At 42.2% G+C, this 23,817-nt stretch overlaps 2 protein-coding genes across 5 annotated transcripts in view; one reads left to right on the forward strand and one right to left on the reverse strand.

The window, feature by feature from the left end:
- Positions 1–23,817, forward strand: part of cacna2d4a (calcium channel, voltage-dependent, alpha 2/delta subunit 4a) — a 366,454-nt gene that overhangs the window by 191,723 nt on the left and 150,914 nt on the right. The window lies entirely within an intron of this gene.
- The window catches only part of LOC134351628 (leucine-rich repeat and transmembrane domain-containing protein 2-like), a 67,094-nt gene that overhangs the window by 3,856 nt on the left and 39,421 nt on the right, over positions 1–23,817 (reverse strand). For 2 of the 4 annotated variants that reach the window (XM_063058034.1, XM_063058031.1), the window contains one exon: positions 9,059–9,184. In XM_063058034.1, the coding sequence (XP_062914104.1) occupies positions 9,059–9,122 (64 nt within the window). In that variant the 5' untranslated portion in view covers positions 9,123–9,184. Of the gene's footprint in view, positions 1–9,058; positions 9,185–19,672; positions 19,756–22,090; positions 22,243–23,817 lie in introns of those variants that run through there. The other 2 variants (XM_063058033.1, XM_063058032.1) reach the window with 2 other exon arrangements.

Consider the following 23,817-nt stretch of genomic DNA (forward strand, 5'->3'; position numbering starts at 1 on the left):
GGTTAGCAGAGCAAATATGGACCTACATTCATGATGAATTTCCCTCGTGTCCTCCAACAGCCTCCTCTTGGGACTACCATGTGCAAGTTTCCAATTGGCATTTTGAACAACACCAACCCTTAATTTACTTACCAAATGAAACCTCAAACATTCACTTGTATGCTTGAGTGAACAAATCAACAAAATCTTGGAGCTCAGCTTTCAGTGTGTGCACAAAAATAAGTTTTGTTGCATATTGCAGTTCAACTGCGGAGGTTCAGTTAACTTTAGTTTTGGAGTGTAGATCTTTCCTATTAGTTCTGGAGATTAGTTCCACTCCTAGATGAAACTGAAGTTGAGGGCAATCTTATGACCAAAAAAAAACTGAAAAAAGTGTTGGGGCAATGCTTAACATTGGACTTCACTGTGACTTTTTTTTCTGGAGGCTTGCTGGTTGATATTATGGAGCAACAAAAGATGAAAGCAAATTTCTCTGCAATTCAATAGAAAGAGGATGTTGCACAATCCCTCTCAATTCATGGTCTCAGTGGCTTAAGTGACGTTAGGGAGGTTATGCTGCCTTCTGCACTTTTGTTTGTGTTGTTGACAAAGGGTGATGATCATATCTTTTGGGTCTCTGAATGGACAGGATTCACACTGTGATTTGAGGTGACAATTGAGTAATAGGAATACTAAAATAATATCTATATCAGCCCTAGACTTGCAAGCTCCTCCCAGTCTCCATCCAGCTAGCAGGAGTCATCTAGCACTTGTTTCCAATGCATCGCCTGCAGCCTATTTAAACCGAGCTCTCGCCCACAATCCGTTCACTTATACAAGCTAGCCAGCCTCAACCAGTTGCTCTTAGCATTTAGTTACTTTGTTTCCCGTGAGTTTAGTATCTGTTCTTTCTTCTTTGTGGCCCCCTCATGGCTTATCATTTTGCAGTTTTTCGCTGCTAAATCGTCTCCGTTGCTCTGCTCTGGGCCATGTCTCCTCTGCATTTCCTGACAGAGTGAGTGAACCATCAATGACCCAGCAGAGTATGCCCATCTAAAGGAACTCGTCCACCATATGAACACACAATCCAGAAGTAGTAGGAAACCACTGACCATCTGCTTACCGTTCTCATCCAAATCTCCACCTTGTAACAGTCACCCTCCCTTTGAGCCCTGGATTACGGTTCCCAAACACTTCGACAGACCTCCAAACCAATGCTGCAACTTCCTGTCCCAGTCCAGCCATCTCTGTATTCTACGGACTGAGCCAAGATTGCCTTCGTCATCTCTTTCTTGACTGAGCAAGCTCTGACCTGGCCCACAAATAACTAGAGCAATAAAACCACCATTTGCAATAAATCTGAGGAAATCACCACTGAAATGCTTTAGGGTTTCCACCATCTGGGTAGTGGAATGGGGGGAGGCGGATTGGATACTTCACCTGCTCTGTGCTGGAGGACCCTGTGGAATTCAGGACCCTCTCCAGTGGAGAGCAGCTGAAATGCAGAAGTGCTATTGGCCCATTGTCATCATGGCCTCTTGGAGTACTTGAAAGATGAGTTGTCTACCTAGGAGATGCCCCAGACCTCAGAAACCTCATCACGCAGGCCTCTGTATTGACAAGCTTCTTATGGAACAAAACTCCAGACCATCAGCCAGAATCCCAGTTCCATTCCCAGGTTACAGGATCCTTATTATCAACACCTTCAAGACCCATGCATTTAGAGAGAGCACCTTTAACCCCCACAAGAGCATGAGCATAGGAGGCTCAGTGGATAAACAACTTCTGTGCTTTCTGCAGAACCACCAATCACGCACACATCAAATGGCCACTGCACCTGGGAATAGGCACAACCAGGCTGAGGGACCTCCTATCTGGTAATCTCTCCCCAGCCCCTTGTTCTAGCACCGTAGTCCACCTCACACTCTCTGTCCTCCACCACACCCTGTTGGCTCTATGCACACAAGAGGCTCTGGTGGTTTCCAGTGCAACAAGCAACTTTCTGGACCGGGCTGTGTATGTGCAGCTTGGATTCCCCATTGAGCCCATCTCTCACCCCTTCAGCATCACAGCCATGTCCCTTAGGATCTGGAATGGTCAGAGTACACACAAGGCCTGTGCACGTGAGCATTGGAGAACACCACAATTCCATCCAATTCCTCCTGATCAACTTACCCAACACTCACTCACTTTGGGTTACCTCTGGCTGTCCACTCATGGCCTTTACTTCGCCTGGTCATCCAGTTCACTGCTGAGTTGGGAACCCACTTGCCTGCAACCTCAGTTGACCTCACCCCATAAATCCGTGGAGATGGAGGAAACCTTCAACATCACCAAACTCCACAGGAGTACCATGACTTAGCCATCGCTTTCAGTGAAAGGCAGACCAGCACCCTAGCACCTCATAAATGACACAACTGCGTGATCGACTTCCTTCCAGGCACCACTCCTCCCTGAGGTTGTCTGTTCTCTCTTTCCTCTCCTGAGACCCAAGTCAGGAATGACTATATCACCAAAGCACTAGAGTATATCTTCATTCAAACATCCGAGTCCCCAGCTGGTGCAGGATTTTTCTTTGTCAAGGAAAAATGTGGGTGTTCGTCCCTGCATTGTCTACTGTGGACTCAACAAAATCACCATTAAGAACCGTTCCCCACTCCCCTTGCTGGATAGTGCCTTTGAAACACTCCACAGGGCCTAGATCTTCAAACTGGATCTACAGAGCACATACAACCTGCCAGGTTGATGAGTGAAAGACAGCATTTGTAACATCCACTGACCACAACAAACACTTGGTGAAGCCTTTTGGACTTTCCAACAGCCCAGCCATTTTCCAAGCCTTCATCAATGAGATCCTCCCAGACAACATCCTCATCTTCTCCATTGAGCCCAATACCACCTCTCTGATGTCCTATCAGTCCTTCAGCATCTCTTCGAAAACCAACTGTACCGCAAAGTAGAAAAATGTCAGTTCCACACCCTATTCATTTCCTTCCTAGGCTATGACCTTTCACTCCAAGACGTAACCATGAACCCAGAGAAAGTACACCTGTCGTTTGGCTGTGACTGTACTCCCTCAAACAGCTACAGTGCTTTTTGGGCTTCTCCAACTTCTACCACCAGTTCATCAGAATCTACAACCAAGTCATCGCTCATCTCACCTTCCTCACCAAGTCACTAATGGATAACCTGGTCTGCTGCCATGGATCCCACTTTCGAGACGCTTCACAACCACCCCCATTCTCTGCCATCCAAACCCCTCCAGAGCTTTTGTGGTAGAACTGGAAGCATCTGACATGGGCACCAGGGCCATCCTCTCCCAGCGTGGACCAGATGAGAAGACATGCCCTTGTGCCATTTTCTCACACAACTTCAACTCTACACAATGTCATTACGGAGTAGGAGACAGGAGACTCACCATTAAGTGCACCTTGGAGGAATAGAGACATTAGCTGATGGGAAACACTGAGCCCTTTCTGATCTGGAATGACCACCAAAACCTCATATCCATTCAAAAGACCCATCAATCAATGCATGTCAGCTCACTGGGCCCTGTTCTTCAAGCAATTCCACTTCACCATCTCCTACCATCCCGGCTCCAAGAACACTAAAGCGGATCCCCTGTTGTGGCAATTCGACCCAGCTGAAATGGAGGCCCTCACCCATTCATTCTATCCTCCCAGATCCTTGTCCTGATTGTCTGGGACCTTAAGAACCAGACCTTCCAGGCACTCAGTTCAAGCTTGCTCCAGTGGACACATCTGACAACTGCATGAATGTGCTGGTGGCCGTGCACTCTGAGGCAGTCCACTGAGCCCACTCCTCATCTCTCTCTGGCCATCCAGGCACATGATGGACTCTGGAATTTCTGCCTTGTCAGTTCTAGTGGCCCACCATGATCACAGATGCATATCAGTTCATCACTGCCTGCCCTCAATGTGCCCAGTCCAATTCCTCCAATCAGCAACCCTCTTGGCCATGGCCCCTGCTGGTCCCTCAAAGCCCATGGTCCCACATTGTCATGGATTTCATCATCGGTTTGTCACTCTTCAATATGGCCACAGTGATCAGGACAATGGTGAACCAGTTCTCCGAAGTGGCCTATTTCATTGTTTCCGTCAGCCACTGAGACAGCAGAACTGGTTCTCCAAAATGTAGTTAGCCTCCATAGCTTCCTCCAGGACATTGTGTCAGACCGGGGCCCAGAATTCGTCTCCCACTGCTAGAGGGCCTTCTGCTCCCTCCAGCACACCTCAGTGAGTTTGTCCTCAGGCTATCATTCGCAGACCAATGGACAGGAAGAAGGAGCCAATCACGCCACCTCTAATTCTTCTCCAGTGTTTCACTACCTCTAATTCTTCTACATGAAAGAAGTATCTGCTCCGGGCCAAGCTGTCCCACAATTTACACACTTCCTCTGTCACAGGGTATGTAACCCTTTGAAGTGCTTCATGGCTACCTACACTGTTGTTCCCTATGGAAGAACCCAACGGTGGAGGTCCTGTCTGGCTGGGCCCTGGCTCGCCACTGTCGGAATGCTTGCAGGAGGGCATGGAGAGCTATTCTAGCTGTCAACCGTGTCCACTGTCACCCGGCTAACCGCTGTCAGCACACAGCCAGATTATTCTGGCCTGTGGACTATATCTGGCTATCCACCTGACTTCTACCTATGCACACTGACTCCTGCAAGCTTTCACCCCAGGTCATTGATCCATTCAAGATTACCCATCGCATCAATCCAGCCACTTACCATCTCCAACTGTTGCTGACCCTCAGGATCACACCTACCTTCCACATGTCCTGCCTCAGGCCCATTGTCTCTGAGCCCACATGACACTACACCTCCAGAATTTAGAATGCTGGAAGGTGGTCCAGTGTACACAGTTTGCTAGTTGATGGACTCACTTTGATGTGGATCGGGTGTGTAGTACCTGCTCGACTGGGAAGTACAGCCTGGAGAATGCTGTCTGGTTACATCTTAAATCCATCACTTATTGAGCAGTTCCACCGGACCCATACAGGTCATCCAGGGGCACCAGGGGCCAACCATGGTGGGGGAGGAGAGGATCTTGTCAGGCCTACATGTGCAGGCTCCTCCCAGCAAACATGAGTCACCTGCCACTCATTTCCAACTCATCACCTGCAGACTATTTAAACCCAGCTCTCGTTCACAATACTTGTTCACTCATATGAACCAGCCAGTCTTAACCAATGTTCCTAGGCTTCAGTTACCTTGTTTCCTGTATGTTTAGTTTCTGTTCTCTCTTATTTTGTAGCCCCTTATGGCTTGTGCTTTTGCAGTTGATTATTAAAGTTATCTTTCACTGCTAAATCATCTCCACTGCTCTGGTTTTGGGTCAAACCTCTTCTGACAACTTTTCCTGACAATCTGTACAGTAGAACTCCAGTAATCCATGATTGCATTGTTCGAAAATCCTGATGGTCTGGCATATGGTTCACTTAGTTTCGTGCTTGAAGCTCAGATTCCAGCTCATATTGACTTTCAGCTGGAAACCTTCAAACAACCAACACTTCTACCAATGTGGTCACTAGGAAATACAGTAGAGTCCACCTACTCCCACGTCATGCAGTTACAACACATTGTCTGGCCCTGCATCTCTCTTTATTTAGTTGTATTCTGTTTTAATACAGTATATTTCTAAATACTTATTATTATCCAATTACTGGTGCTTAAATTACAGTTGTAGAATTGTTGAGAAATGTAGGAAAGGGGGGTTAAAAGGAACTTACCCAGTTTTACCTGAAGAGAGAACTGAAGTCGTATCAACTGTAGTAAAAAAGGCTAGAGGAGATTTAGTAGAGATTTTTAAATTATGAATGTTTTATGATACAGAGAGAAGGGCAACTGGGGTCAGTAATGAAGAAGTCATGATTGAAATTCACAAAGAGATAGATATTGAGAGAAGATTTTGATCAAAGAGTATTTATAATAGAAATCTTTAGTATTAAAGCAGGCCTTAGTACCCAGTGCTCTGTCTGCAATACAATTTGTCGTCTTTTGTATAAGAGTGCAGAGACAAGCTGAAGAAATGAGAGATAACAACTGAATGGGTCTGATTCTTTTGGTATTTATCTATAGATGAATTGGCAAAAAGAATAGTTCTTTGCCATCCTGAAAAATTAAAATTTGAAATGATGCCGAGATTTCCAAAATATCAAAGGCTTTGTGATTTCTGTAAGACACTATTCTGGTATTTTTTTTCCAGTCAAATGTTGAGTGAGTCATTGAGTGAAATGAAAGAGTCATGCATCTTGAGGAAAATAGCTGACACCTACTTTGCTGTCAAAAGAGTAGAGAATTAGTTCCTTGGGGAAATGATCATCATTTTATTTAAAGAAAATTCAATGTCAGGTCTGCTTTCAATTGTGCATTTGTAATTTAGTATTGAAAAGACTGAGTTCTCTGACATTCTAGTGCTTAGCATCCTTCAATGACCTTGATTGTTTAATGTGCCAACTGGAAGTAATTTGCTCTCCTATTAGATGCTTCTCTCTCTACCTCAACATTGACCAGCTAATGAACTGTATAAATATAGTTGATGTTAGTCCATGGCTATGTGATTATCTACCCCACTCTCTCACACTCACTCTCTCATGCTCTCATTCTCTCATTCTCTCACTCCCTCATGCTCTCACACTCTCACACTCTCTCTCTCTATCTCTTCCTCATACTTCAACCATTTATTTTCCATATCTCATTTAATTTAATTCTCACGATTCTTTCAGAAAAATATGAGAAATTTCTTCTTATACTAAAAGGTTTTAAAATTATAAAGTTTTCACATAAAAGGAAGAAGTCTATTCCTGGGGGGTTGGGAGTCAGTAGTGAAGAATCTGTCATCTCTAAGAGAATGAACGGAAAAGTATAAAATCTTCACAGATGATTGAAATATTAAATGTTTTGTCATGAAAAATGATGCAGTGAATTTTGTCAATTAAATATATATTCATAACAGAGGACTATGGCTATGGAGAAGATTAGAACAATGTTACTAGTCCTACATTGTTATAACCTTTTACCCGCTATATCTCACATATTTCACAGTACCATGTCCACTTGACTGCCTTTTATCATTTTTATTAGACTTTAAAATTTAGGAGTATGTTGGAGCAAAGAAAATAAAAGGAAATGTAGAAAAGATGTCACCCGTAATGAAAATTATGAGTTAATAATATATTTCTACTGATCCATGGACAACAATTAAAATTTAGAATTAATGCTAGAAGTGTACATAGGGAGTTTAGAGGATGTTTTCGTAAAATTTTAATATGTAATGTTTTTAGATAATAAGCTCTTAAGGTTTAGTTGTTCGTGCATTCAACGGAGAATTTGAGAAGGGAAATGATATCTAAAGAAAATAAGCAAAAAAATGCCATAGATAAGGCCAATAGCATTACCCAGACATAGCTGGAAGATGACGGATGCATTGGTCATGATCTTTCAAGAATCACTTGATACTGGCATGGTAATCGAGGACTGGAAGATTGCAAATATCACTCCACTCTTTAAGAAGGGAGGAAAGCAAAAGAAAAAAAGTTATAGGCCAGTTAGCCTAACCTCAGTAGTTGGGAAAGTGTTGGAGTCCATTATTAAGGATGAAGTTTTGGGGTACTTGGAGACTAATGATAAAATAAGTCAAAGTCGGCATGATTTCTGTAACAGGAAAGCTTGCCTGACAAATCAGTTAGAGTTCTTCGAGGAAGAAAGAAGGAAGGTGGACAAAGGAGAGGCAGTGGATGTCATTTACTTGGATTTTCAGAAGGCATTTGATAAGGTGCCACACGAGGCTGCTGAACAAGATAAAATCCTATGGTTTTACAGGAAAGATACTGGCTTAGATAGAGGAATGTTTGACAGGCAGGAGGCAGCGAGTGGGAAGAAAGGGGACCTTTTCTGGTTGGATGCTAGTGACTAGTGGTGTTCTTCAAGGGTCAGAATCGGAACTGCTACTTTTCACATTGTCAAAGATTTGGTTGATAGAATTGATGGCTCTGTGGCAAAGTTTGAGGATGATACTAAGATCGCTGGAGGGGAAGGTAATGCTGAGGAAGCAATGCGATTTCAGCAGGATTTAGACAAATGGGCAAAAAAATGGCAGATGGAATACAGTGTTGGGAAATGTACGATAATGCACTTTGGTGAAAGGAACAATAGTACAAACTATTATCTAAATGGGGAGAAAATTCAAACATCAGAGGTGTAGAGGAACTTGTGAGTCCTCTTGCAAGACTCCCAGAAGGTTAATTTACAGGTTGAGTTTGTGGTAAAGAAGGCAAAAGCAATGTTGGCATTTATTTCAAGGGGAATAGAATATAAAAGCAAGGAGATAATGCTGAGGCTTTATTAGACACTGTTCAGTCTGCACTTGGAGTATTGTCTACAGTTTTAGGTCCCATATCTCAGAAAGGATGAATTATCATTGGAGAGAGTCCAGAGGCAGTCCACAAGGATGATTCTGGGAATGAAGAAGTTAATATACGAGGAGCATTTGGCAGCTTTGGGCCTGTACTCACTGGAATTTAGAAGAATGCTGGGGGATCTCATTGAAACCTACCGAATATTGAATTGATTAGATAGGGTGGATGTAGAGAGGATATTTCCTATGGTGGAGGTATCCAGAACTAGAGGACACAACCTCAAAATTGAGGGGCAACCTTTTAGAACAGAGTTAATGAGGAATTTTTTTAGCCAGAGAATAGTGAATCTGTGGAATGCTCTGCCACAGACTGTGGTAGAGGCCAAGTTCGTGGGTATATTTAAGGCGGAAATTGATAGTTTGGTGATCGGTCAGAGCATCAAAGGATATAGTGAGAAGCAGGTGTATGGGGTTGAGTGGGATCCGGGATCAGCCATGATGGAAAGGCAGAGCAGACTCAATGGGCTGAATGGCCTAATTCTGCTCCTATGTCTTATGGTCCAATAGATCCTCTATGTTCATATGGAGTCTTCTTTTGTGCTTTCATCCTCCTTCATTTTTAGTAACTCTAAAATGATAATTGCAGCCAACATTGAGAAATACATGCAACAGGATAAATTTCAAGGATAATTAATACTCACTTGTCCAGGAGACCTTCCTTCCCTCCATAACAATTTTACTTCTCACAGCCTCCATCCTTAACATAATTTGTATGATATGCTGTTTTCACTCTTAGAATTGTTGATTCGTTTCTTGGGTCTGGCGTTCTGCAGAATAGGAATTGCAGTAATGTCCAAGGTCACAGGTCAGTGATAAAACCGCTTGGGTCTTCCAAACCAGGTGTAAATTATCTTTGTTATGTACAAGCAGTCATGTAATGAAATCAGTCAGATTTTTATAGCCTTTACCCAGTACTTAAGACGCTGGTGTAGAGTCAAATTAACAATGAAAATCTGTGCTATCACTGAATGCATGCTAGTTATGATATGCTGAACCATCAGGTCGCGAGCACTATACTTGAAATGATTGATCGCAGGAGTGCTGCATAGGGGATCACACCATGTGGAAAATCCATCCTATATACAGTCCGTTCACACTTACCTTGTGGCAGCAAAGTAACTGCCTGAGATTATGAACCAGTGTCTTATTTTAGTTCACACATTTTTACAGGATGGCAAGCCAAACACTTACTAGCCTTAAATGTTCTTGGGAAAACGTTGATGCTCTTCCTTCTGGAAACTGTGTAGTCCAATAGGAGAAGGTGCTCCCACAGGAGAGTGAGCTCCAATATTCAGAGCTAGCAACAATGAAAAGCTGATGATACATCTGATCCACATCAGACGCTGTGTGGATTGAAAGTGTTCCTGATATTGTTCTCATGCATCTGCTACCTTCGTATTCCTTGGTAATACGTAGAAGTTGTGGGTTAGGGAAATGCTGTAACAGTAGACTAGGTGAGTAACAAAATTATCTTTTATTGATAGTACACAGTGCAACCGTAGTATATTGGCAATCTAAGAGGTGAATGTTTGGAATGGTGGACAGGTAATTGAGTGAAACTGGGGCTGTATTCATCAACATAAGTGGATATTATTCCTAGCCAGTGGACTTTCGGAATCTAAAGCAACACACACAAATTGCTGGAAGAACTCAGCAGGTCAGGCAGAATCTATAGAAATGAATAAAATAGTCAACGTTTCGGGCTGAGTCCCTCCTTCAGCACTGGAAAGGAAGAGGGAAGATGCCAGAATAAAAAGGTGGTGAGAGGGGAAGAGGATAGCTTGAAGGTGATGATTGAAGACAGGTAGATGAAAAATTTAAATGATTGGAGAGAAAGGAATCTGATAGGAGTGGAGAGTAAACCACAAGAGAAAGGGAAGGAGGAGTGGACCCAGGGGAGGTGATAGGCAGGTGAGAAGAGGTAAGGGGCCACAGTGGGGAACAGAAGAAGAGGGGAAGGAGAGGTAAACATTTTTTTTACCATAAGGAGAAATCATTATTCATGCCATCAGGTTGGAAGCTACCCAGATGGAATATAAGGTGTTGCTCCTCCACCCTGAGAGTGGCCTCATTATAGCCCAAGAGGATCCATGGACTGATATGTTGGAACGGGAATGGGAGCCAGAATTAAAATGATTGGCCACCGGGAAATTCCACTTTTGGCAGATGGAGCATAGGTTCTCTGCGAAGTGATCCCCCAATTTACGACGGGTCTCAAAAATGCAGAAGAGACCAAATCAGGAGTGCCAGACCCAATAGATGACCCCAGCAGATGAAGTTTTGCCTCACCTGGAAGAACTGTTTTTGGTCCTGAACAAAGCTGAGGGAGGAGGTGAATGGGCAGGTGTAGCACTTTGGCCGCTTGCAGGGATAAGTACTGGGAGGGAGATTAGTGGGGAGGGAGGAATGGACAAGGGAATCATGGAGGGAGAAATCTCTGTGGGAAGTGGAGAGAAAGAGGAGGCAAAGATGTGTTTGGTGGTAGGATCTCTTTGGAGATGGCAAAAGTTATGGAGAATGATGTATTGAATATGGACACTCATGGGTTGGTAGGTAAGGGCAAGAGGAAGTCCTATCATGGTTAAGGCAGTGGGGAGATGGGCTGACTGTGGATGTTCAGGAAATGGAAGAAGCGCAGGTGAGGGCAGCATCACCAGTGGAAGAAGGGAAACCACATTCGTTGAAGAAGGGGGACACCCCTGATGTCCTGGAAAGGAAAGTTGCATCCTGGGAACAGATGCAGTGGAGTCGAAGGAACTGAGAAAAAGGAATAGCATTTTTACAGGAGACAAGGTGGGAAGAGGTATACTTAAGACAACCATAGGGTTCATAAGGTTTATAAAAGATATCAGTCGACATTTTGTCTCCAGAGAGAATGAGAAAGGGGAGGGAGGTGTCAGAAATAGACCAAGTGAATTTAAGGGCAGGGTGGAAGTTGGAGACAAAGTTGATGAAGTTGATAAACTTAGATTGGGAGCATGAAGCAGCATTAATGTAGTTGTCAATGCAGAGGAGGAAGAGTTACCAGAGAAGGCTTGGAACAATGACTGTTCTATGTAGCCACTGAAAAGACAAGCATAGTTGGAGTCCTTGCAAGTGCCCCTGGCTACCCCTTAAGTCTAGGGAAAGTGGCAGGAGCTGAAGGAAAAATTGTTGAGGGTGAGGTCCGAGGAAAATTTATTGAGGGTGAGGACCGAAGGAAAAATTATTCCTGGATAACCATACACAGACTCCAATATACTTTGTTCTAAATATTGACCAAAGAGGTGAATTCCATAGGTGAGATGAGAGTGACATCGAAGTAGCATTTGAGTTTGTTTGGCACTGAGGAGCCCTGCTAAAAACTGAAGTCAATGGGGATCAAAAGGAAAACACTTCAATGGTTGTAGTGGCATGTTGCATGAAGGAATGTATTTGTGTTTGTTTGAGATAAACCATCCCAGCCATATGACAACAATGACTACCTCCAACAAGAAGAACTCTAACCACCCACCCTTCATATTCCTTTGATATACCATTGATCTGTGCCCACCATCAATAACCTGGCAGTCAGTGATGACTGATGACAACCAAAAATGCTGTGGCTTCAGGAGCAGTTCAGAGGCTTTGTATCCTGCCACAAGTGACACAGCTCCTAAAACCACAAAACCTTTCCATCAATGCAAGCAACAGGAATTCTGCAGATGCTGGAAATTCAAGCAACACACATCAAAGTTGCTGGTGAACACAGCAGGCCGGGCAGCATCTCTAGGAAGAGATACAGTTGACGTTAGTAACTCTTCCTTCAGTTAGTCCTGACGAAGGGTCTCGGCCTGAAACGTCGACTGTACCTCTTCCTAGAGATGCTGCCTGGCCTGCTCCGTTCACCAGCAACTTTGATGTGTGTTCCATCAATGCAAGGCACAGATTAGGAGTGTCATGGAATACATGCTTGGATCAAATTTAATACCATCTTGAGCTAAGTAGCAGGTTCTTCAGCACCAAATTCACTACTCTGGCAATTTGACCCCTCCAGCAGCAGTACATAATGGCTGCACTATGCACCGTTAACAAAATGCACTTTGTTTACTCTCAAAGCAGCCCTCGCACCTGTCACAGAATCATAGAGTCACAGAGTTGTACAACGCAGAAACAGGCCCTTGCATCGATACTCTATATTAAGTACACAGTCTTCTATGCCTTGGCAATTCAAATACTAGTCTTGATGCTTCTTAAGAGTCTTATGCACCATAAGAGTCTCTGCCTTTACCACATCTTCTGACTGCACGTTCCAGATTCCATTCAGCCTCTGTGTGGAAAAATATCCCCCGGTCCCTGATCCTCTCTGAACCTTCGACTTCTCACCTTAAATCCTTTGCCCCAGGGAGATATGTACATCCACAGAAAAAAGGTATTTTTTCTATCTGCTTGACTATCCCTCTCATAATTTTACATGTCTCTGTCATGTCACCCCTTAGCTTCCCTGTTCCAGGGGAAATAAACTCAGCTATTCAGTCTTTCGTTTTAACTGAAACACTCCAGTCGAGGCAACATCCTGATATTTCTGCTCTGCATCCTCTCCAGTGCAATTGCATTCTTACTGAAGTGCAGTAACCAGAACTGTACACATTACTCCAGGTCTAATCAACACTGCAAGATCCGTCCTTTTACTTACAATCAATCTGGCCTATGGATTCATTTACATATTGAGCAAGAGATTGATTGTGCTTTTAAAGTTTGAGAATCAGTGCCATAAATGGAGGCTTATAGTACAAAAGCATGGAAGTTATGCTAAGCCCTCAATACATCAGTAGTAATACTCAGGTACAGAAATCTGTCCAACCTGATTAGCACATTATAGGAAGGATATTAAGGTCTACAGAGAATGCAGAAACGTTTACTGGAAAGGTAATGATGATAGGGAATCTTGCTTAAGTGGAAAGACTTGAAAGCCTAGAATTGGTCTACTTACAGTAAGGAAGCTGCATGGGTGATTTCAAGCATGAAGGGTTTTGGTGGAGTAGAGTGAGGAAACCATTATTACTCACAGGAAATCTAGTAATCAGATTCATTACTTTGAGATAATTAAAATGAAGAGGAGAGAAATGAGTGTAATTTCCTTTTGCACAGATATGCTGCCAACTAGTGGCTTCAAAGAAGTCATTACTGTGACAAAGAGAAATGTCGAGCACAGAAACAGGGCATTCAGCCCAACATACACTGGTGCCTCGGCACCCTTCTGAATTAATCCCATCATCCAGCACCTGGTCTGAGTCCTCTATTCCTGAAACAATTGAAGTGCTTCCCAAGAATTTGTTAAATACTGTCAGTGACTCAGCTGCTACTGCTCTCTCAGGTAGTGCATCCTAGGTACTTAACATCCTCTAGGTAAAGAACGTCCCCTTACCAAAGTTCATATCATCTAGTTTTATCCACCTCTGATGTGGGAACAAGCTCTTCGCACTTTACTCTATTTATGCCCCTTGTAATTTTATATACCTCAGTCATGTGCCCTCTTAGTGTCTTCTGCTTGAGGGATTACAGACCTAGCTTCACCAGTCTTTCCTCATAACTGAACTGCTCCAACCCAGGCAATATTCTGGTGAATCTCTGCACTCTCTCCAGTACTATCACATCCCTGCTGTACCTTGGTGATCAGTATTGCTGTCGGCTGCTTTATGGCAAACTCATCATGATGCACAGATGTGGCGGTCTTGTCCCATCCCTGCTCCCCTGAACATCTGCCAGTGAAGAGCTGACTGTTCTACCTACCATGAGAGTTCACCATTGTTATCCTGACTGCAGACTACATCTTGCCTCAGGCAGACATCAAACTAGTACTTGAGGAACAACGTGCTCTAATCAACAAGACCAAAGTGGTGTACCCCTACACCTGTTACATTGTAGCAAGAGACTTTAATCAGGCCAGTTTGAAAAAGTCTCTCCTAACTGCTATCAATACATCACCTGCAATCTCGAGAACTCAAAACACTGGACTATCATTATGCCACCATAAAGAACACCTACCACTCCATCCCTCACCTGCACTTTGATAAATCCAACCATAGGACAGGCAGAAGTTGAAGAACATAGGACCAATGAAGAGGACTACGAAGAGTTGGATGGCAGAATCAGAGAACCAAATTTGGGATTGCATCAAGTCAGTGGGTTACCCCATGTTGAACAATTCATCAGTGGATCAAAATGAAAACACTGTGGTTGTCACCGACTTTATAAGAATACATGTGGACTAATGTGTACCCACAAAAATATTTTGAGTCTTCCCTAATCAGAAGCCCTGGATGAACTAGGAGATTTGTAACCTGCTGAGGTCTGTGGCGTTAGGAGCTGGCAATTCAGAGTTATATAGGAAATCCAGGTCAAGCCTGTGGAAAGCCATTGCCTTGCAATGCTTGACAGCCATGGCAATGCTTGCATAATATTACTTTCTACAGGGCAAGGTTAATTAGCAAAAATGGCAATGTGCCATTGCTCCCAGATGAGCTCAGTGCCTTTGATGCATGCTTTGATAGGGTAAACTATGACACACCAAGACAATACCCCACTTCTCCAGATGACCCTGTAATCTATTTATCTGAAGCTGATATCCAGACATCCTTTCAGAGGATGAATCCACAAAATGGCATCTGGCCCAGATAGCTTATTTGGTTGAGTGCTAAAAGATCTGTAAGGACAAACTGAGTGGAGTATTCATGAATATAGTCGGCTTATCACTTCTGCGGTCTGAGGTTTCCACCTGCTTCAAAAAAGGCATCTATTATACTGGTGTCCAAGAAGAGAGCAGTGATCTGCTTTAATGACTACTGCTCGGTTGTGCTTACATCAACCATAATTCAAAATTGTTTAATATTCAAGATTGTTTAATGTCATTTCCAGTAAACAAGTGCAAAGGCAACATAATAATAGCTACTCCGATCCAATGCAGCACAAAAAAACACAAAAGATAAAGAACACAATAATAATACTGCACAAACACACAATAAATATAAATACATAAGGTGGCTTATATACATAGATTGATTGTCTGTCCATAAAGAGATGACAGGAGATAATAAAATAGTGTTGGAGTTAGTGGATGGAGGTGTTGATCAGTCTTCCTGCTTGGGGAGAGTAACAGTTCTTGAGTCAAGTTGGAGGAGCAACAACTTATATTCCGTCTGGGTAGCCTCCAACCTGATGGCATGAACATCGATTTCTCGAACTTCTAATAATGCCCCCCCCCCCAGCTTCTCTATTCCCCATTCCCATTTCTCTTTCACCTTATCTCTTTATCTGTTCATCACCTCCCTCTGGTGCTCCTCCCCCTTTTCTTTCTTCATGGCCTTCCTCCTCTCCTATCAGATTCTCCCTTCTCCAGCCCTATATCTCTTTCACCAATCAACTTCCCAACTCTTTACTCCCCCTCCGCAGTTTCACCTATCACGTTGTGTTTCTTCCTCCCCTCACCCCAGCTTCTAACTCTGACTCCTCATCCCTTTTTCTTCAGTCCTTCTGAAGGGTTTTGGCCTGAAACGTGCACTATACTCTTTCCATAGATGCTACCTATCCTGCTGAGTTCCTCCAGTTTGTTGCTTGGATTTCCAGCACCTGCAGATTTTCTCGTTTTTCAGTCTGGTGGTCATGGTGTGGATGCTATGTAGCCTCCTCCCTGATGGGAGCAGGATATGTGGGATCCTTTATGACTCTTTCCTGGCACCTGTCTGTATGTATGTCCTTGATGGCAGGTAGGCTGGTTCCAGTGATGCACTGGGGAGGTTTGAATACCTGTTGTAGAGCCTTCCAGTGCAGTTTCCATATCAAGCAGTGATGCAGCTTGTCAAGATGCATCTGGATGAGTCTAGACGTGCAAAGTCTGGCTCTTCTCAGCCTCCTCAGAAAGTAGAGGCTTTATTGAGCTTTCTTGACTGTGTGGAATGTGTTCTGGGACCATTTCTCATTGACAGACCTCTGTCAGTGAGGATTGGTAACAACATCTTCTCACTGTCCATCAACGTTGAATGCTTAACCCACTGCTCTACTCTTTATACATACGTGATTGTGGGCTGAGCACCAATGCCATACACAAATTTGAAGATGTTGGACAAATCACAGCCCGTGATGAATCAATTTATCGAAGCGAGGTAAGGCACCTGGTTGGGTGGTGCTGCAACAAAAAACTGACTTCACGAAGGGAAAGGAGGGTGCACATCTGCCAGTGTACTTTGGAGGTTTGACAGTGGAAAGAGTTAGCAGCTTTAAATTCCCGGGTATTAACATATCAGGCGACCTGTCTGGGCCTGGCACATGGATGCAATCTTAAGGAAGGCACACCAGAATCTTAACTTTCTTGGGAGATTAAAGAGGCTCAGCTTGTCATTGAACATCCCGCTAGACTTCTAAAGTATACTGTTGAAATTATTTCGGATGATTGCATCAAGGTCGGGTACAGAAATTCAAATGTGCAGGGTTATAAGAAGCCCCAGAGTAGTAGACGCTGCCCAGTACATCATAGGGACATCCCTCCTCATCATCGGATATACTTACAGAATGCGTTGCCTCAAGAAGGCAATGCCGATCATCAAAGATTCCTACCAACCGAGCCATGCCATATTCTTCCAATTGGCAGGCGGTACAAAAGCCTGAAGTTTCTCTCCACCAGGGTCAAAAACCTTTAACTATTCTGTTCTTGAACCAGCTGGCACATCTCTGATCACTGCAGTTCAGCAACACTATGTCCATTGTGACCACCTTGCACTAAAATGGACTTAGATTTTTTTTGTATTTATTGTGCTTTCTTGTCAAAAATGTGTATAATTTATGTTTATGTATTTCTTGTGAATGTTGCTTATATGATTATGATTATGAGGACATGCAGTCCCCCTTTATTGTCATTTATTAATGCATGCATTAAGAAATGATAAAATGTTTTTCCAGAATGATATCACAAAAACACATGACAAACATGACGACTTAAAAACTAACAAAAACCACATAATTATAACATATAGTTACAACAGTGCAAAGCAATACTGTAAATTGATAAGAACAGACCATGGCACGGTAAAAGTCTCAAAGTCTCTTGAAAGTCCCATCATCTCACACAGATGGTAAACCTCCAGCGCCGCCAACTTGCCGAAGCAGCATCCTGGAAGCATCCGACCACAGTCCGACTCCGAGTCCATGCGAAAAACTCCGAGCCTCCGACCACCTCTTCGACACCGAGCACCATCTCTGCCGAGCACTTCGACCCCGGCCCTGGCAGCAGGCGATACGCAAAGCTGAAATGTTGCTTATATGATGCTGTACCTATGATGTCGCAGCAATTAAGTTTTTTTTATGGCACTTGTGCACATAACAATAAACTCAACTTTGACTTTCAACTGTGAGAATTGTACACAGTACTTCAGCTGAGATCTGAACAATGTTTTATATAGTTGGAACAAAAACTCCCCACTTCTGTACAGTATTTAGTGCCAGCACTAAAGAAGGTTAGTATCCCCTAAACCTTCGTAACTAACTATGTAAACACGAGGAAATCTGCAGATGCTGGAAATTCAAGCAACACACACAAAATGCTGGTAGAACGCAGCAGGCCGGGCAGCATCTATAAGAAGTACAGTTGACGTTTCATGCCGAGACCCTTCGTCAGGACTAACTGAAAGAAGAGATAGTAAGAGAAGTTGATTGGCAAAAGGGATATAAGGCTGGAGAAGGGAGAGGATCATAGGACAGGAGGCCTAGGGAGAAAGAAAGGGGGAGGGGAGCACCAGAGGGAGAGAAGGCAAGGAGTTATTGTGAGAGGGACAGAGAGAGAAAAAAAAGGAATAAATAAATATGGGATGGAGTAAAAAGGGGAGAAGGGGCATTAACAGGAATTAGAGAAGTCAATGTTCATGCCATCAGGTTGGAGGCTACCTGAGGCTATCTGGTGCTCCCCTCCCCCTTTCTTTCTCCCTAGGCCTCCCATCCCATGATCCTCTCCCTTCTCCAGCCTTGTATCCCTTTTGCCAATCAACTTTACAGCTCTTAGCTTCATCCCTCCCCCTCCTGTCTTCTCCTATCATTTCGGATCTCCCCCTCCCCCTCTCAAATCTCTTACTATCTCTTCTCTCAGTTAGTCCTGATGGAGGGTCTGGGCCCGAAACCTCAGTTGTACTTGGTCCTGTAGCTGCTACCTGACCTGCTGCATTCCACCAGCAATTTGTGTGTGTCACTAACTATGTATCTACCTGCACTGCCACATCCAAAGATCTACAGACTTGTACTCCAGGATTCTTCTGTTCATCAGTACGCACTAAAATGCTCATTAATGCGGCCATTAGTCCTCCTACTCTATATTCATGGTGAATTTGAAAGATTCCTGATATATACGGTAGTTTAATTTTGAAGTGTATTTAACAGAATAAATGCAAATACTGTACATTGTCATGTAGCCACAATTTAAACTAAATTATTATATTTACCCCAGAAGGGCGTATTGTGCTTCCATTCAAAATGAGAAATTACACAAGTAGCTCTCTCTGCCTTAATCTCATATATTACTGGAATATGGATTGTTTACCAATTCTCATTAAAAACATGTTGGTACAACATGCATTTACTTCTTGTCTGTCATAAATTATTTAAAATATTCATGTTATAGATGAATTATCACTGTAACTACAAATTATGAGACAACCCATCATCAAACTTTCATCTAATGGATCCAAGCAATTAGATTCTGCAAACAGATAGAAATGAACAGATAGATGGAGGACTTAGAGATAACTGCAATCAGTGGTCAGAGCTCAAAAGGTAGACATAAACTTAAATGCTAATTGGCGTTGATACAGCTAAAGATAGGTGTAATTTGGCAGGCACATTAATGGTAGACATAAATGCAGCTAGATAGAGTAAACAATGACAGTAACTAAAATAGTTAATATGGAAAAGCAAAGGTATAAAGAAATCTTTTGAGAGATTCCTGTGCTTGGAGCAAGTTACTTAAATGAATATGTAGCATTGGTAATTAACAAAGAAAAGAACATGGAGGATGGTGAGATCAATGAGAGTTATGCCAATACTCTTGGGTATGTTGATATTAAGAAAGAAGAGAAGTTGAGTCTCTTGAAGAACCTTAAGGGAGATAATTCCCAAGGTTATTGAGAGAGGCAAGAGAGAAGATTGCTGGAAGCTTGACAGAAAGCTTTGTGGCTCCTTTGCTACAAGCAAGATCCCAGAGGACTGAAGAATATCCAGAGTTTTTCTTCTGTTTAAGAAAGTCAATAAAAACAAACCTGGAAATTATTGGTTGGTGAGCCTTACATCAGTAGTAGGGAAATCATTGGAGAAGATTCTTAGGGATAAGATCTGTTCACATCTGAAAAAGCAGAGATTTATTAGAGATGGTCAGTATGGCTTTATGTGGAGGAGGACATGCCTTAAAAACTTGATTGAATTTTTATGAAGCTGATGAAAGTGATTGATGAGGGCAGGGCAATAGTTTTGTATACATGGGCTTTAATAGAGTCTTCATAGTAGGCTGACTCAGAAGATAAAGGCACATGGAGGTTTGTTAGATTGGATTCAAAGTTGCCTTAGCCATAGTGAATGGGATGAAATCCAGGTGGGCTGATTAGCAAGCTTGTAGACTACACTAAAACTGGTCGAGTTGTGGGTAGTGAGGCAGTTTGTCGATGAATTCAGCAGGATATAGACCAGCTGGAAATGTAGGCATGGAAATAGCAGATGGAATTTAATTAGGACAAGTGTGAGGTGTTGCACTTTGGAAGGTAAAATGCCACAGGAAATTATACAGTAAACTGTAGGACCCTTAGGGGAACTACCACCCTATCTACTTATGTGGCCATTCCCTCAAAGTGACCACGTAGGTAGATTGTGTGGTTAAAAAAAGGCATATGGCATATTTACCTTCACTGGTCATGATGTTGAGTATAAAAGCCAATAAGTCATGTTGCAGTTGCAGAAAACTTTGGTTTGACTTCACATGGAGTATTATGTGCAGTTCTGAACATCGTACAGGAAGAATGTGGAGGCTTTGGACAGAGTGCAGAACAGGTTCACCAGAGTATTGTCTGGATTGGAGTATTAGCTGCAAAGAGAGATTGGATGAACTAGGATTGTTTTCTCTGGAATGTTGGAGGCTGTGGGCAACCTAGAAGTATATAAATTATGAAAGGGTACATAGAGACTTTTTTCCCTGGGTGGAAATGTCAAATACTATGGTGGCAACACTTGAAGTTGTTAGGGGGGTTACGCAGGGAGTTATAGTTAACAGGAATGTACTGCCAGACGTACTGGTGGAAGCAAATAAAATAGAATAAACACAAGAGATTCTGCAGAAGCTGGAAATCTTGAGCAACACACACAAAATCCTGGAGGAACTCAGCAGGTCAGACAGCGTCTACAGATGGGAATAAATAGTTGAAGTTTCAGGCCAAAAGCCTTCATTAGGACTGGAAAGGTAAGGGGCAGAAGAAATTCAATAACATTTAGACAAGCACATACCCAAGCAGGGAATTTGGGAATACAGACCATAAGCAGGAAGAAAAAAATAATTTGGATTGGCATCATAGTTGACATAAACATTGTGAGCTAAAGGGCCTGTTCCTATGCTGCACCATTCTATGCTCAGTAAATGTAATCTAACCAGTAAACAGATATGACAGACTTACAAATAGTTAGCTGTAGGTAGATATAGATAGCCTGACAGACTATCTGGACAGGTAAGTAAATGAACAAGTGGTTAGATAAAGATAGACTGAGTGACAAACAGTAATACAAGAGATACAAAGGATCTTGTAGGTATAGATGGTTTAAAAACAAATGGATATACTGCAAACAAATATGGGCCCAGAATATGAATTTATGACTTGAGCAGAACTGACTGATGAGATGAAATAAAATGCTGTGAATAAATGAATAAAAGATAGATTTATCATAGAAGCAAATTTGTTTGGTTTTATTGTAATTTACCTAAATCTCTGGATGCTGATATATTTGTAAACAGAATCTCTGCTTCATGTCAGAAACAGAATCAGGTTTATTATCACTTCCATATGTTGTGACATTTGTTGTTTTTTGACAGTACTGCATGAGCCAGTGGTAATAAACCAGATTCGTGTGTGCAAAGAGTTAAGAAAATAGAAGGAATAGAATACTTGTATTCATTTTGCTTATTTTTTAAATCAGCACCTTCACCGTTCTTTCTAAGTCCAATTTGTTCAAATTAGCTTTATATATCCAACAATTTACATTTTGGATGCCAAAAATACAAATTGTATAAATACAATAAAGAAAGTCATGAGTACATAGGTAATGTACAGAGACTCTGAGGAAACAATATATAATACACATCTCTTTGTGGGAGAAATATATTTATAGATATTTTTAAAAACAAGTGAAATGACAGAAGCATGTAACATCAAAAGACAGTATCATTTCCACAGAAATATCTCAAGCATGCAGAGCCTAGTGGAAAACAAAAAAAAATTTCTAGCAAGAAATAGTTAAATCTTGTCACTCACTCCTGCATTACGTCTTCATGCTTAATCAACAAATTTAATTTAATGGTGCAAGGCAAGAATGTTTCCACTTTAGGAATTATGTATAAAATACTAAGAGGCACAGACCCTGCTACAGTGTTTAGTCTCTGAACCATTCAAATTTCAACAAAACTTTTTTAATGCACTTACATGGCACCTTGATGTCTCAGTTTCTCAAGTCATTCTCAAATGCTCAGCAGCTCTGGTTGCTATTTGGTGTTACCACAGTTTAAGGTGCTAGCTGTGGTGTAATGAATCCTATGGCACATACCCAGCTCTGATGTTAGAACAACTGTGCAGTTCCTCTGCTGCTGCTGCTGTGTTATAGATAGTAACTTGAGAGCTACTGCTCTACTTACTGCTGATCAGCTGACAAACCTGAGACCATACAGAGGAATTGGCCAGTGCTCATATTTTAGTGACAGAGCTGCTTAATTTCCTTTTGCTTGCATTTGTAACAAGTGCCTTCACTATTCTTTGCAAATCCAATTGGTTTGAAATATTTTCATATATGAAACAATTTACGTTTTGGATACCAGAAGCAGGCACCATTTAACATGAACACGAGAAAGTGCAGATGCTGGGGATCCAAAACAACGCACACAGATGTTGAATGAACTTAGCAGGTCAGGCAGCATCTATGGAAATGAATGAATAGATCATCAACGTTTCAGGCCGACACCCTTCTTCAGGACGTTTAGCACATATGCATTAATTTCAAGAATGAATGAATGAGGAATAAAAGCATACAGTGTATATTTTCCATATGTAAGTTTCCATTTATATTGCACTTTATTACTGCTCTCAATCATTTCAGGGTCACCTGCAATGAAGTGTAGCACAAAATATCACACCCACAATGAAAGATAATGCTGCATTTATTTATTTTAAATGCTGTTAAATGAAGAAACATTTTTTTGGAAACAAGGGGAGCTCTCTTCTCTTCGTCAAATGTGGCTTGAGATTTTAATATTACCTTGAACCTCTGAAGTGGCAACAGGGGAAATATCTGATGTAAGTGACAAGACCTTCAACAATGTAACATCTCCTTAAAATTGCTCTTGTATGTCAAGTTAAATTCGACCATAAAATCAGGTATATGAGTGGAACAAACTGAGCTCAGCTGAGCTGTTTGATCCTGGGCACAGCATCCATTTTTTTCTGGGTAACAGAAACTAATAGGTATCTGACTTTTAGATACAACTAAACTGATACTTATCTCCTCAGCAGTTTCTTACAAAGCAATTCTAGCGAAACTCTACTCATGCTCTACTCATGAGGAGGACAAAGGGCTTAATTAGGAAGGGGAAAAAAGATTATGAGAGAAAACTGGCAGGGAACATAAAAACTGACTGTAAAAGCTTTTATAGATATGTGAAAAGAAAAAGATTGGTTAAGACAAATGTAGGTCCCCTACAGACAGAAACAGGTGAATTGATTATGGGGAGCAAGGATTTGGCAGACCAATTGAATAATTACTTTGGTTCTGTCTTCACTAAGGAGGACATAAATAATCTTCCAGAAAAAGTAGGGGACAGAGGGTCCAGTGAGATGGAGAAACTGAGGGAAATACATGTTAGTAGGGAAGTGGTGTTAGGTAAATTGAAGGGATTAAATGCAGATAAATCCCCAGGGCCAGATGTAACCCCACTTTTTGAAAAAGGAGGGAGAGAGAAACCAGGGAATTATAGACCGGTTAGCCTAACATCGGTGGTGGGGAAACTGCTAGAGTCAGTTATCAAAGATGTGATAACAGCACATTTGGAAAGCGGTGAAATGATCGGACAAAGTCAGCATGGATTTGTGAAAGGAAAATCATGTCTGACGAATCTCACAGAATTTTTTGAGGATGTAACTAGTAGAGTGGATAGGGGAGA

Source organism: Mobula hypostoma, chromosome 9, assembly GCF_963921235.1.
Source record: "Mobula hypostoma chromosome 9, sMobHyp1.1, whole genome shotgun sequence".
NCBI lineage: Eukaryota > Metazoa > Chordata > Chondrichthyes > Myliobatiformes > Myliobatidae > Mobula > Mobula hypostoma.